General features: G+C 37.3%; 3 protein-coding genes across 4 annotated transcripts; 2 read left to right on the top strand and 1 right to left on the bottom strand.

Moving 5' to 3' along the window:
* The first annotated feature begins 492 nt into the window (after window positions 1–492).
* On the top strand, window positions 493–1,541 carry LOC128889817 (ubiquitin-60S ribosomal protein L40). The gene is made up of 3 exons (XM_054147821.1): window positions 493–613; window positions 992–1,191; window positions 1,260–1,541. Exons 2-3 carry the CDS (start codon window positions 1,002–1,004, stop codon window positions 1,454–1,456), a joined length of 387 nt encoding a protein of 128 aa, XP_054003796.1. The 5' UTR covers window positions 493–613; window positions 992–1,001; the 3' UTR covers window positions 1,457–1,541.
* Window positions 1,542–1,544: 3 nt separating this feature from the next.
* On the bottom strand, window positions 1,545–6,560 carry LOC128889786 (polyphosphoinositide phosphatase). Of its 2 annotated transcripts, XM_054147758.1 has the most exons (14): window positions 6,377–6,560; window positions 6,083–6,308; window positions 5,559–5,723; window positions 4,563–4,947; window positions 4,249–4,492; window positions 3,990–4,185; window positions 3,709–3,907; window positions 3,045–3,623; window positions 2,869–2,981; window positions 2,548–2,788; window positions 2,266–2,481; window positions 2,016–2,198; window positions 1,779–1,944; window positions 1,545–1,701 (listed from the first exon to the last, which is right to left on the bottom strand). In XM_054147758.1, the coding sequence occupies exons 1-14, from the start codon at window positions 6,455–6,457 to the stop codon at window positions 1,615–1,617; spliced, it is 3,081 nt and encodes a 1,026-aa protein (XP_054003733.1). In that variant the 5' UTR covers window positions 6,458–6,560; the 3' UTR covers window positions 1,545–1,614. The 2 variants fall into 2 exon arrangements, with proteins under 2 accessions (XP_054003733.1, XP_054003734.1); XM_054147759.1 differs by lacking the exon at window positions 5,559–5,723 and having other exon boundaries at window positions 6,377–6,559.
* A 629-nt stretch (window positions 6,561–7,189) lies between these two features.
* LOC128889805 (uncharacterized) lies at window positions 7,190–10,917 on the top strand. Its single transcript, XM_054147798.1, has 6 exons — window positions 7,190–7,626; window positions 8,156–8,304; window positions 9,300–9,583; window positions 9,795–9,863; window positions 10,267–10,362; window positions 10,596–10,917. Exons 1-6 carry the CDS (start codon window positions 7,190–7,192, stop codon window positions 10,635–10,637), a joined length of 1,077 nt encoding a protein of 358 aa, XP_054003773.1. The 3' UTR covers window positions 10,638–10,917.
* The last annotated feature ends 888 nt before the right edge of the window (window positions 10,918–11,805 follow it).

Genomic DNA, 11,805 nt, shown 5'->3' on the forward strand with positions numbered 1-11,805 from the left:
AAAAAATAATAATGAACACGATGATATTCGATAAAAAAAATACGTAAACATTGTATGCCTTTTACATTTTAATTAAAAAAGAAATGCTTTAATAAATTTTATGAAATATCAAAGGTGTTATCTACCGCGAATCTTTAAAATTGAATGAAAGTGTTAATTCTAGTCGTTTAGAATTAGCAAAAACAGCAACTTTTTCGACGAAAAGAAATTTTTGAAGAGAGAAAAATGTTTACCTATGGTACATTAACACAAGTCGTAATAACATATGGCAACGTTCAGCAAAGTCACACAGGACGTCATCTGTTCGCTGAGCTGGGAAACTCTTCCTTACACGATACATTCTAATCGCTACAACGCCACCTAGCGGATTCTAGTTCAAGTCGAAAGGAGATAGTAATCTTCAAAATTGTTATATATTTTATGCAAAATACAAGCTAAATAAACTTCTTTACGTCTGTCTCCTTTCGAAACGAACATGAAAAGTGACGGAAGTGAAGCAACTAGTCGCCACCAGATGGCGAACCAACATGGCTTCCAAGTGAACGGAAGTACGGTGCTGCCATCGTGAAATCTTTTTAGGTTGGATTTCGGTGGCCAACACGTTGTGCATACGGTGGGTGTCTAATATTATTAAAAACTTGTACATTTAAACTGTTTTTTCAACGTTAATGTTTTCAAAGCATACTGTTCGTTGATTTGAAAAATCATTACTTTTCTTTACTTATGTTATTGTATAATCGAACGATTAAACAAAAGGGTTGCAAAAACAATTGCAAAACGATACGTTGCTAGAATACACATTAATAAACGAAATGTCGATTGTAAAATTTTCTAGTTATTTCTGCATACTTTCTAAAATCTAATTACAAACAAGAAAAATCTGAGGAAATTAACGCGGAAAATTCAGTTTCTTATAATCTAACGATATTCTTTAACATTATGGTGACACATTGAATGTACGAACGGTGGTGTTTTTTGTATCGTAAATTAGATAAGCCACGATGCAGATATTCGTGAAAACCCTGACGGGCAAAACCATTACCCTCGAGGTAGAAGCGTCTGACACTATTGAAAATGTCAAAGCGAAGATCCAAGACAAGGAAGGAATTCCGCCAGATCAACAACGTCTCATTTTCGCAGGAAAACAATTAGAGGATGGACGTACACTCTCTGATTATAACATTCAGAAAGGTACTGCAGTGTTTTATTCAAAATATACCTATTGAATATCAAACATCTAAAGGATATATCTGTTACAGAATCTACCTTGCATCTTGTTCTTCGGCTTCGCGGAGGTGTTATCGAGCCTACCCTTCGTATTCTTGCACAGAAGTACAATTGTGATAAAATGATTTGCAGAAAGTGCTATGCCCGCCTTCATCCGCGTGCAACAAATTGTCGTAAGAAGAAATGTGGTCATACAAACAACATTCGCCCAAAAAAGAAGTTGAAGTAGATTTTACACCCCACTTCTACTTGCATACTTTGTAAGTTTATGTACCTTTGAAAAATGACTTTAATAAAGTACACATAAGAAAATAGACCTGTATAATGTTTTGTTTATTTTATTGTACGAAATATATAATAATATATATACAAATTTTTCTTATTCTTTTAAGTAACTACTGCTGTTGTTGCTGCTTGCTTTGTATAATTTTCATATAAATTAATATCACTTGAATTTGGCAGGGACCCACCAACCTAAATCGTGTACGAATAACTTTAATATATTGTAAGAAAAAGAATTATTAAATTACATATTTAAAACCGATACTCACGTACGCTCTTTTAACATACTGTTGATATATACTTATACTATGTTCCGTTACTACCGGTAATTTAATCACGGGAGTTACAGTTTCAGGAAATGATGACTCTTGAATCAATTTCGAACGAAGTGTCTTATAATCTAAATACGTCGCATTACGTCCAATTAAGACGAATCTATAATAGAATAATTTATACTGAAATATTCGATATACATAGTACACGTATTGAATTTCAGTTACTCTTACTTTTTATATAATACTACATCATTTCTTTTAGGATATTCAGGTTGAGTTCCATACACTTCCTTCATAGATGGAAATAATGACTCGAAAGATGTAAATTCTAAACTTTCTTTCGAAGTTATTAGCTGAGACTCGTTAGTATGTTGATGGCTCTCATCTTCATCTGAACTCAAATCGTCGCTCGAACTACGGAACAATTGATAAATTTAATGTTTAGATTATTGTAAGAATTTGAATTTAAAGATAATCTCACCTTGCACTCGAGGTCGTACTACTTGTGCTACTTTGTCCCGTCATAGAAGGATTCTTCATATTCAAATTTTTATTACCTGTTTGTTCCCTTCTTTTACCTGGTCGAACTCGTACCGCGAAAGGACTAAAACTCGTTGTACAATTCGGCATAAAATCTCTGACCGAATGACTTATTTTATACGCGTAAACTTCAGAAAGTAAAGACAATTCGTATGGTCTATGAAGAGTAATACATGAATACAAGCTTAACATTTTATATCTGCATAGTAAGATTTTCAATTACCGATGATAATCGTAATAAACATCGATCATTTCTTCTGTTGAATTTTGTACTTGTATTATTTCCGTGCAAGCTTTTGTTACTTCATTCAACGCATAAGGAAGACACTTTAACACATTAGTATCCCACCATTGTGTTAAGAGCTTTGTTCTGTGAGAATATTGACAAGCTGGTTTATGATGAAGGTAGTAATCTGTTAAAAGTTCCCAAATTGGCGGTTTCCCTTCCTCAGGAATAAATAAACCTTTGGGAGAAATTTTGTTTACAGAAGTTGTACTTGCAGGATTTATTTGTGTTGTAATATTGATGTATTCAGTTGATTACCTAAGAATAAATTAATAGTATGCTGTTTTTCTTGATCACTGAAAGTGTTACTGTAATATCTACTGAGGGTCTGCATTATGTCATTACCCTGACTGGTCCACGGTGCAGTCTTCCTAAATGATAATGGGACATTTTGTCATGCTTTGTCAAGTACTTTTAATCCTATATGAACTTACCTGTAAGTTTTTATTCTGTGCACCAATTGGGAACCACCATATTGTAATGCTAATGTGTCACCATGATCCTCATAAAGCTCCTCTAACATTCTCACACAATCAGAGTCAAATTCTAATTTAGGAGATTCTAGAACACCTAAAGCACATAACTGAAAACCCAATGCACATTTTCCTATTGCAAATTGTGCTGTATTTGTACGATCCAAGCAATCCACGCAATTCGTCCTAATAATTCCAGTTTGTAATGTGCCTTTTGTACTAAAACACTGCCTTACTGTATTTTCTATCTGATTTGTTTCATCAAAATTATTTTCTATGATAGATTGCGAACCAGCATTGCAATTCATAAATAAATTATTGCTACTTTCAACTGTCAAATTTATCGAACTTTGATCGTTATAAGAATCGAGCGATAAAGCTGTGTTTGAGTTCGTTTTGTTAAGTTTTCTAGCATTATTAGATTGGAAAGAAAATAGATTTCTCTGACTGTAATATGGGTTTTGCGATTGAAAAATACCGGTTTTTAATACTGCATTATACGCTATATTTGCTAAACGTGCCATAACATTGACTTTTTTTCTAAAAAAATAAATTGCTCTATCAATATTTGTTTCTTTGTTTAACAATTCCTATGCGTCGTATTACAGACTAATTCTAATTATACCTTTTATTCATTCGAGCCATATCAAAACTTATGTACTGAATATGGTGCTCCGGTGGCAAAAATTGATTTAAATATTTCACAGCCATACATAATTCTTCGCTCAGCGTGCTTTCATGTTTCTTTTTCTCCCGTTTTTTGACCAGATTAAGTATTATAATGGGAGAACCATACCTCTTTAGCAATTGATTGAAGTGTGCCCCTGAGTTTTTTTTTTAATGACAATCAAATAAATATCGTACAATTGATACGAAAATGATTTCAATACCTTGCAATATTCCTACCTGCTGTTTCTACGTATGGATCTGCTAAATCGCAAGCTATAGTAGGTTTAGGTACCATTTTACTAACATATTGGCTCCAGTGACCAGGAACTGATCCACGCATTTGAACAAACGAACTAAAGCGACCCTTATTTAAACAACTTACACCAGAGTCGTGAACAATTTGTTCCGTTTCTACTTCATTGGCAACATCACCCTTAATAGTTATGATCATTATTTAATGTCGAAGAATCATCGCAGTTAAATGCAAAATACTTACATCAAAATTCGCCCCTCGTTTTAAAAATCTGGTGCCCGCGTATTTATTGCTCCGCCTGGCAATAATAGTTACGTACATGGATCTTCCAAAAATACTAACATTTGATTGACCAATAAATCCGTGTGTGACATATAATATCCAGTCACGATGTAAATCTTTTTCTGCTGGTTTCAAAAGATGAGAGTTCCATACAAATCGACGATTTGGATTACTTCGTACACCATAATCGATATATTTCTCTGTACTATTAAAAATAATAATACAGTCTGCAATTGCCAAATAGAAAACTCTATTTTTTGTATGTTGTAATATACCTATTGTTCTGATGGTTCTTTCTAAATGCCCACATATTAAAAAAGTCTCCTGCGTCCTCGGTATCGTCATTTCCTGTGCGACTCGAAACATTGCCGAAAGTATTAGGTACATTCGATTTAATATGCTTCGGTGGAGTCATATTATTTTGCAGGGTATGTGTTAAGTCGTATGAATAACTAAAGTAGAAATTACTGCTAAGATCGATACTTTGAAACATTTTCACGTATCTTTGTTCGTCGGGGTGAAAGACACGCACGGTGTCATTTGGTATATAAATCATCGAAGTATCTTCTACTTTATATATAGTATGATGTCCGATTACAGCCACCCTACATCGTTTTGTGACGAGAATTATATAGTATCCCTCCAGAAAACGTACAAAACCTATCATAAGACGATGTATTATCAAATCAGAATGAAGAATCTACTAAAATCAGATAAACCTACACAATTATTATGTATCATATTAGAACCACATAAAACTTGCATTAAGTATTTTCATATACACTTAATGCATTGTGCACATAACATGCTTAATTCCATATTTGCAATTAAAATGGCATGCAAATATAATTTAACGTTGCACCATACTAAAAACATACGCATACTGTAATATCTTACACATGGCATATGTATGTATATTCAGAGAATACTTGATATAAAAATGTGTTGTATGTAAACCTAGCACGATTATATGAATATTAAATTCTTAATTTATTAATTTCCTACAGAGATGTCACATCGAATGACTAGTAGCATATTAAAGCCGTGCTTTTATTACACTATCATCCCATTATACCATTTCCACTGATATTTCAGTTGCCTACAGTTGTAGTTTTTTACTATGCTTATTTTTACTGTCTTTCATGTCTCTCTGTGCGTATTAAACGCATCATTTTTAGAAAAAAGATAACCGTTTTGACTCCTTATAGAGCATCACAACGTTATGAGACATAACAAGGTTGACTCCAAATATTAAGCTCAGTAGCCCTTACCAAGAAGACCGAAAGCTGATACTAGTCGGGGAAAACTGTCCCTCTGCCACATTGTTTTCCAGGTGAATTTAGTTTGAGTCGGTTTGTGCAGCGGCTTTTGAAATTCTTGGTGCTCAGACTCTTCTGATACACCGTTGTCAGGTGTAGATTCATTGTAATTGCTGCCTTTGTTAGCAAGCAAATATAATTAAGCTATCTTGTATAACAATTTTAGCAATAGCATTGTTTAGATACTAATAATATGCGAGTACTAGGGTATAATTAACATGCATCAAAAAAGTGAAAAGCATGCGAAATGGTGAGGTTTAACATAAGCTAACACCTCCATTAATACAATATATCTATATACTACAAAAAATAATAGATTTATATGTATACAGATTCTGTACTGTTTGAATTTTGCGTGTAATGATGTAATAGTTAATAATTATTATAAAATGTGACAATTGCGTACATAATAGAAGCATGTACATGCACCGATAGTTTGTGCCGTATGTAAAATTAAGAAAGTCAAACTAACTTACCAACAATACCAAAAGCTGAAATAACTCTCGAAATCCCGCCAATGTTACTTCGTTGTCCAGCACGCGTAAGATTACCCATGTCTATCATGTATACGAGATCCTTTATCTCGTCTTTGGTGTACTCCCTTTTATCATCCACGACGATTAATTCCTTTGGCTCGGTACGATCGATTTTTAATACACGAAAACGAGTTAAGGCGTTGTTCGATCCCATCAAATAAAATCTCTGCAAATTGTACATTGTTCTTAATTTCTCACTTGTATTTAAATTATGTATCGTGAAAATAACCTTACCGATTTCGTTTCATAAAGAGCGATTTTTTGTATCGATGAAATAATAGGATGGAATACAACAATTGGCGATGAATTGTCCATTGTAAAGTATTTATTAAACAATTCTTCGACTTTTTCTTGTAACTAATTTTTAGGCTAGAACATGACATTTGGAGCTGACATGTAGTAAACAAACGTATGTCAGAATTTGCATGGTGGCGCTTTCTAGCGGTACAAATTGGAACTATTTCTAGTTCTTTTAATCATCTATGGATGGCGCGTCGACAACTAAACCGGGAGATATTTTCAAATATGAAATACGAAAAATTATGGTACTGCAACAGACTGTCTACATGAAATTAAAAATGTTTTAATGATAATAAACTCTTCCCACGCAACTATCACTATCAAGAAAAACATCGTTATAAGATTAGATACACTGTAAATAAAATTTTACATTTTATAAATTAATAAGAAACAAACACAATTCCACCACTACCCCAAGTTCATTTCCTACCCTTCAACCTAGACAAATGTTCCCTATCGAAAATATTGATCCTTTTATCAAGGATCATTCAAAATTAGATCAAAATTGTTTGCGCATCACGTCCCGAACTCACTGCCATGATTTACCAGCAATAAGGACCCCGTATCGCATCACGAAATCTCCAAACAAACTCCCTGGCGTGTGGGGACATTACATATTTAAACCCTGAAACGTCCGACGGAAATATTTGACCCCTCCTTATCCGCTGATCAGTGACAACCATGAATCCTCGACTTTGAGCAGTTATTTATCAGTGGCCCTTCGCTCTACAATCTCCAGTTGAAAAGATGGTGCTTATCGGTGATATGCATTCGGTTTTCGTCGCATCGCGAATACTAGGCTCATCGAATCACGTAATCGTCGAGGACAACATCAAAAAAAGAAAACCTTTGGACGTGGTCCACGTCGTGTTATCGATGGTCATCTATATCTCCAGCATGGTGATATTGCACACATACGTGTTCACCTACGCCAGCTTAGACGTCAAAGGTGCGTTCCTCAGCTACGGAAGGGTGGCACTCTTCTACTCTTGCTTCTTCACCGACGCCACTTTAACAGTACGCTGGAACTGGAAGTTGCGCTCTTTTTTGTCCCAACTGCGCAACTTTGATCGAGCCACGAAATTTGACAATTCCTCCAAACGCGTCAAGGTGCGAAACATCTGTCGCGTTACGGTGTTCTTCACCTGGACGTACTGGGCTGTGGTGGGATACTTGAGTTACAGGTAAGGGTTGCAAGGGTAATCGGAATTTCTTACAAGTCATGATTTTTCAATGAGATTTATTTATTCAGAGTTTATTAACAGGTGGAACCGAAAATGAGTTTTGTACTTGTACTGGTTAATCATACTTGATATGGTGCATAAGTCTAGTCTCTATTTTAGAGAAGTAGGGATGAAAGAATTTTTACAACGTCAAGACTGAGTTTCTTTGAAAGAACCCCCTCCCTCGAACTTCTCCTAAAGTTTTAATTCAGTTTCCAAGTTTTGCGACTTGATTAATCTTTCCAACGAACCATGAACCTCGGGTCCATTGTAGACAAGAACCTTGTGAAATCGCCTTGCTCGAAAGCTGACACGCTTGAACGTTTCCAAGATAAATCTTTGACTTTTCGCAGCGTGGTTTATTGAAACGATCATTGATAACGCTTTATGACATGGATTTTCAAAAACGCTCACCTTGAAAACAAATTGTCTCACAAAAATTTAAATTCGAGATCGTTTCGAATTGCCTTATTTTATCGGTATTTTCCAGGATTGAAAAAAGATTGCCAGTCATACACGGTTTGGCGTACGCGGTGATCGACGCTGCAGTGTGCATGCAAGTTCTGGTGTTCGTCAGTTTGTCGTACCTCATCGAGGAACGTTTTCGTCAACTGTGCAACTTGCTCACGCTGTCTATGGGTGAGTTTGCTTTTGAAATATACACCTACACCGTAGGCCGCTTACGTGTTTACAAGTCTCGTTTACGAGCCGCTCGAGATCGTCATTGCAGCTACAATTGATCGTCTCTGTAATCTGTTTTGCTTCCCTCTGGATCGCACTCCGCGAAATCGTATTTTATTCCATTTGGTCAGCAGGTTTGCTTATTATCCTTGACGCTCCGTTTCCGTGGAGTTGCGTGTTTGCGCGTTCGCGCTGTTTGCTCAGGACGACACCATAGAACAGAGAAATAATTGAGGAAAATGCCTGCTGGTTTAAAATAAACACTCGCGAGTCTTTCATTCGCACTCCATTAATTCGGGGAAGCGGAAATGTCGAGGCGGACATTGTTGAATCCGGGGTATTTAATAATTTTCAAACTGAGATCGAATGGGAAATGTATCCCAGGAAGAAACGGAGAGCTATTGTGAAAAGAACAGGATTATTTAAAAATTTTTAAAAAAATTTTAAATAGACATATATATATAGGTAACAGGATGTTCGTCTTACATAGTAACAAATTTCAACAATTCCTCCAAAGTTTCAAGTATGCGTTACTTTCATTTTTACCTTCCAGTTCCTTTATTGATATTGTTACTACAGGATTCATTCCACTGATAACGTTTGCCTTAAATTAAAATACAGTGACATAAAAAGATTTCTTTTTTCCCCACGTGCAATCTTCTTTATTCTATCGAGATTTGGGTTTGAGAATTTCTAGGATGGTATAACCTGAAAGGGTCACCGGTGGCAGAGACACCTGACCCTTTGTCGAACGGTAAATTTCGGATCGATAAACAAACAATTCCCCGAGGGCGCTCGTTTTCTAATTACGAGGAAACTTGAGATGGATATCGACATCGACTAGTCGATGGTGTTCCGAGCGACGCTGACTAACGAGTTATTTGCTCCAAGGTTTAATCGCGCCTTTCGTGTCCCATTAACGAACGATCATTCTCTGGTCTCTCTAGCTAAAGGCGAACCGATGGTGCCCGATCGATTGGATCGACGTTTCACGATGCAACAGATATGGTGGCTGCACTGCACCCTGGTAAACGCAACAGAGACCCTGAATTCCGTGTACGGGGTTCAATTGCTGCTTTGGATCTCCAGCATGTCGCTGAACGCAATGTCAAGGATTTACACACTGAACATGTACACGCTGACGGAATTTGGAAAATGCCGAGAATCGCTGCTCGCGATCATATGCTGGTGGAATCTATTGATGATCACGGGCGTCTGTCACGTAACGGCGCAACAGGTAGTCGTGAAAGGAGATTAAATTTTCTTTAGTGATTCTAGGCAACACCTGCCTACTATTAACATGAATACACTATATTAATGTAGTATACTCTGTTTTAATTAGAGAAGGGGGGAAAGGAACACTTTACCTGTCTCGACGAGTATAAGTTTTGATTGGTCCGGAAAGCCCGATAGCAATTACGAAAGATACAAGTTTGGTATTTGTTTAGGCCAACCGCATCGGGGAGATCATCTTCGCGCCGTCCTTTTCTGCTTCTACGAGGCACAAATTCCTTCGGGTGAGAGATCGCATGTTTAATTTCTGTTTTTCGCTATCAATTTAATGATCAACACCCCAAATGATTTGAATTTTTGCAATTGGAATTGAATTTCTAAAAAAAAACAGAAATTACCTCGATTCAATCACTTCCTTTATTAAACAAAAATTATAAAGAAATCGTAATTTTTGGCCTAAATATTCAGCCATTCCCTCGCGAGGGTTGCAGTCTTGTAACGCCAAAAGGTTCTCCAACCTTGGTGTAGTCATAATTGCTTTAAATTAATTGCATCCACTCTATTCTCCCCGTTTGCGTTTATACGTACCGTGCCCTTAATGAACTGATAACTCTTCTCGTTAGCCCATACCCCGTGCCAACAGCCCCTGGTTTCGTCCATCGATTTCAGCGTCGTGTGTAATTATAGGAAAACCTGGAAGCAGCGGCGTACTTTCAACAGCGGAAAGTGCATTTCTATACCGTGGCGGGCTTTGTACGCGTGGATCTCCCACTTCTGCTCTCGGTAAGGTGTCCTGGGGCGATGAATCGCTCCCGAAATTTTTTAATCGAGATACAATTATTCTTGGCATCTGCGAGTTGGAAAAATCGAGTTAAGAACACAGATGATCGATGCAAACTTATTGGATTCTCCTAAATAAAAAGGATCAAGAAACGCACGCATCCGCCCATGACACTTAAGGGTTAATACCTACCCTCAACTGGCGCTTTCCGTTAATTCCCGTGGATGCTTTGCAGATCGTGTCGAGCATGACGACGTACTTGGTGATACTTTGCTGAAGAACGGAGGATCACGTATCTCCCGGGATCATCGTCGGCGTCGATCGTTCAACGGGACGAGAGCTGCTTGGAGTGTAATCAGTTCCGCGGATCAGGTTTCCAATCGACTCGACCCGCAAGGGAAAATGGAAAAGGCGAGATCCTGACAACTCGTTGATCCTTGGCGCGGTCGATTGATCTTTGACGTCGAACGACATTCCGAGATATCAATGGAAACGACCATAATAGATACACGTGAAATTCCTTTCTCGCGCCTCGTCTCGGTTAGTTTAGTGAATATTTCACGCACAGTTGGACGCCACGCACCGTATACCTAGTGTTCCACCCTAACTCGTACGAAATATCTCCGTCAAAGTAGAAGATTGATCGTTTCCATAAAATACACGTGAAATATATCGTGTATGCGACGAGCTCCGAATCCTTTATGTAACGTGTAAATATTTATTCGACCCGTTTACGCTGTTAAAATAAACCTCCACTCGTATGCAAATTTATACATCACACACGAACGAACAGTTATTCGTTATTTCGTTATCGTTACAAGATTATGTCCCCCAACGGTCCACGATGGAGCTCAGCGGTTTCCATCCGGGTTTCCCATCAGCCAACACCCTAGAGCAACCCTTTTTTCAGAAATTCTAGCTTCTCGATCGATGGAGGAAAGATATTGGAGCAGGTGTAGTTGATTTGAATAATGGAATTGAAATGCAACGAATTTTAGAGTGACACGTTGTATTATACATTTGTCGCTTTAATTTGTTAGTGATTAAAAAACTTGAGTGTGTTCAGAAGTAATATTTGTAAAACACACAACTGAAGTTTCTGTATTTATCCTTTTTGCGAAGGTATAAGAAGAGAATACTACACCCCTTGCATTCCCTACAGCCTCCGCTCCCTCGTCGTGACGTTCAATTAATTTCACAACTTTGGACTAGTATTTTGTCTTTTCTTCCACCACTAATCCATTTTTTCTCTCATTTTTCTCTAAATGTCCTACATCTCGGGGACCGCATACGTACCACAGGTTGAGAATTGCTGACATAACTGATGGTGCTCGACCCTTCCTTTTCTCCGTGGTAGATAAAGGCGGAAGAACAACATAAGATGTCCGAAACGAGCAATTTGTAATACGCCACGAATCGCGGCGCCGTATCATCTCTGGATTTTC

This window comes from Hylaeus anthracinus, unplaced genomic scaffold (genome assembly GCF_026225885.1).
Source record: "Hylaeus anthracinus isolate JK02 unplaced genomic scaffold, UHH_iyHylAnth1.0_haploid 11997, whole genome shotgun sequence".
NCBI lineage: Eukaryota > Metazoa > Arthropoda > Insecta > Hymenoptera > Colletidae > Hylaeus > Hylaeus anthracinus.

Excerpts from the sequence above, each read along its gene's own strand:
- LOC128889786 (XM_054147758.1), bottom strand. The coding sequence starts at position 6,457 with ATGGACAATTCATCGCCAATTGTTGTATTCCATCCTATTATTTCATCG. Across the intron at positions 3,908-3,989 it reads TCCATACGTAGAAACAGCAG|GGGCACACTTCAATCAATTG; the intron begins GTAGGAATATTG and ends AAAAAAACTCAG. Across the intron at positions 2,199-2,265 it reads AGTACGACCTCGAGTGCAAG|TTCGAGCGACGATTTGAGTT; the intron begins GTGAGATTATCT and ends ATTGTTCCGTAG.
- LOC128889805 (XM_054147798.1), top strand. The coding sequence starts at position 7,190 with ATGGTGCTTATCGGTGATATGCATTCGGTTTTCGTCGCATCGCGAATA. Across the intron at positions 7,627-8,155 it reads GTGGGATACTTGAGTTACAG|GATTGAAAAAAGATTGCCAG; the intron begins GTAAGGGTTGCA and ends GGTATTTTCCAG. Across the intron at positions 10,363-10,595 it reads ATCTCCCACTTCTGCTCTCG|ATCGTGTCGAGCATGACGAC; the intron begins GTAAGGTGTCCT and ends GATGCTTTGCAG.
- LOC128889817 (XM_054147821.1), top strand. The coding sequence starts at position 1,002 with ATGCAGATATTCGTGAAAACCCTGACGGGCAAAACCATTACCCTCGAG. Across the intron at positions 1,192-1,259 it reads TGATTATAACATTCAGAAAG|AATCTACCTTGCATCTTGTT; the intron begins GTACTGCAGTGT and ends TATCTGTTACAG.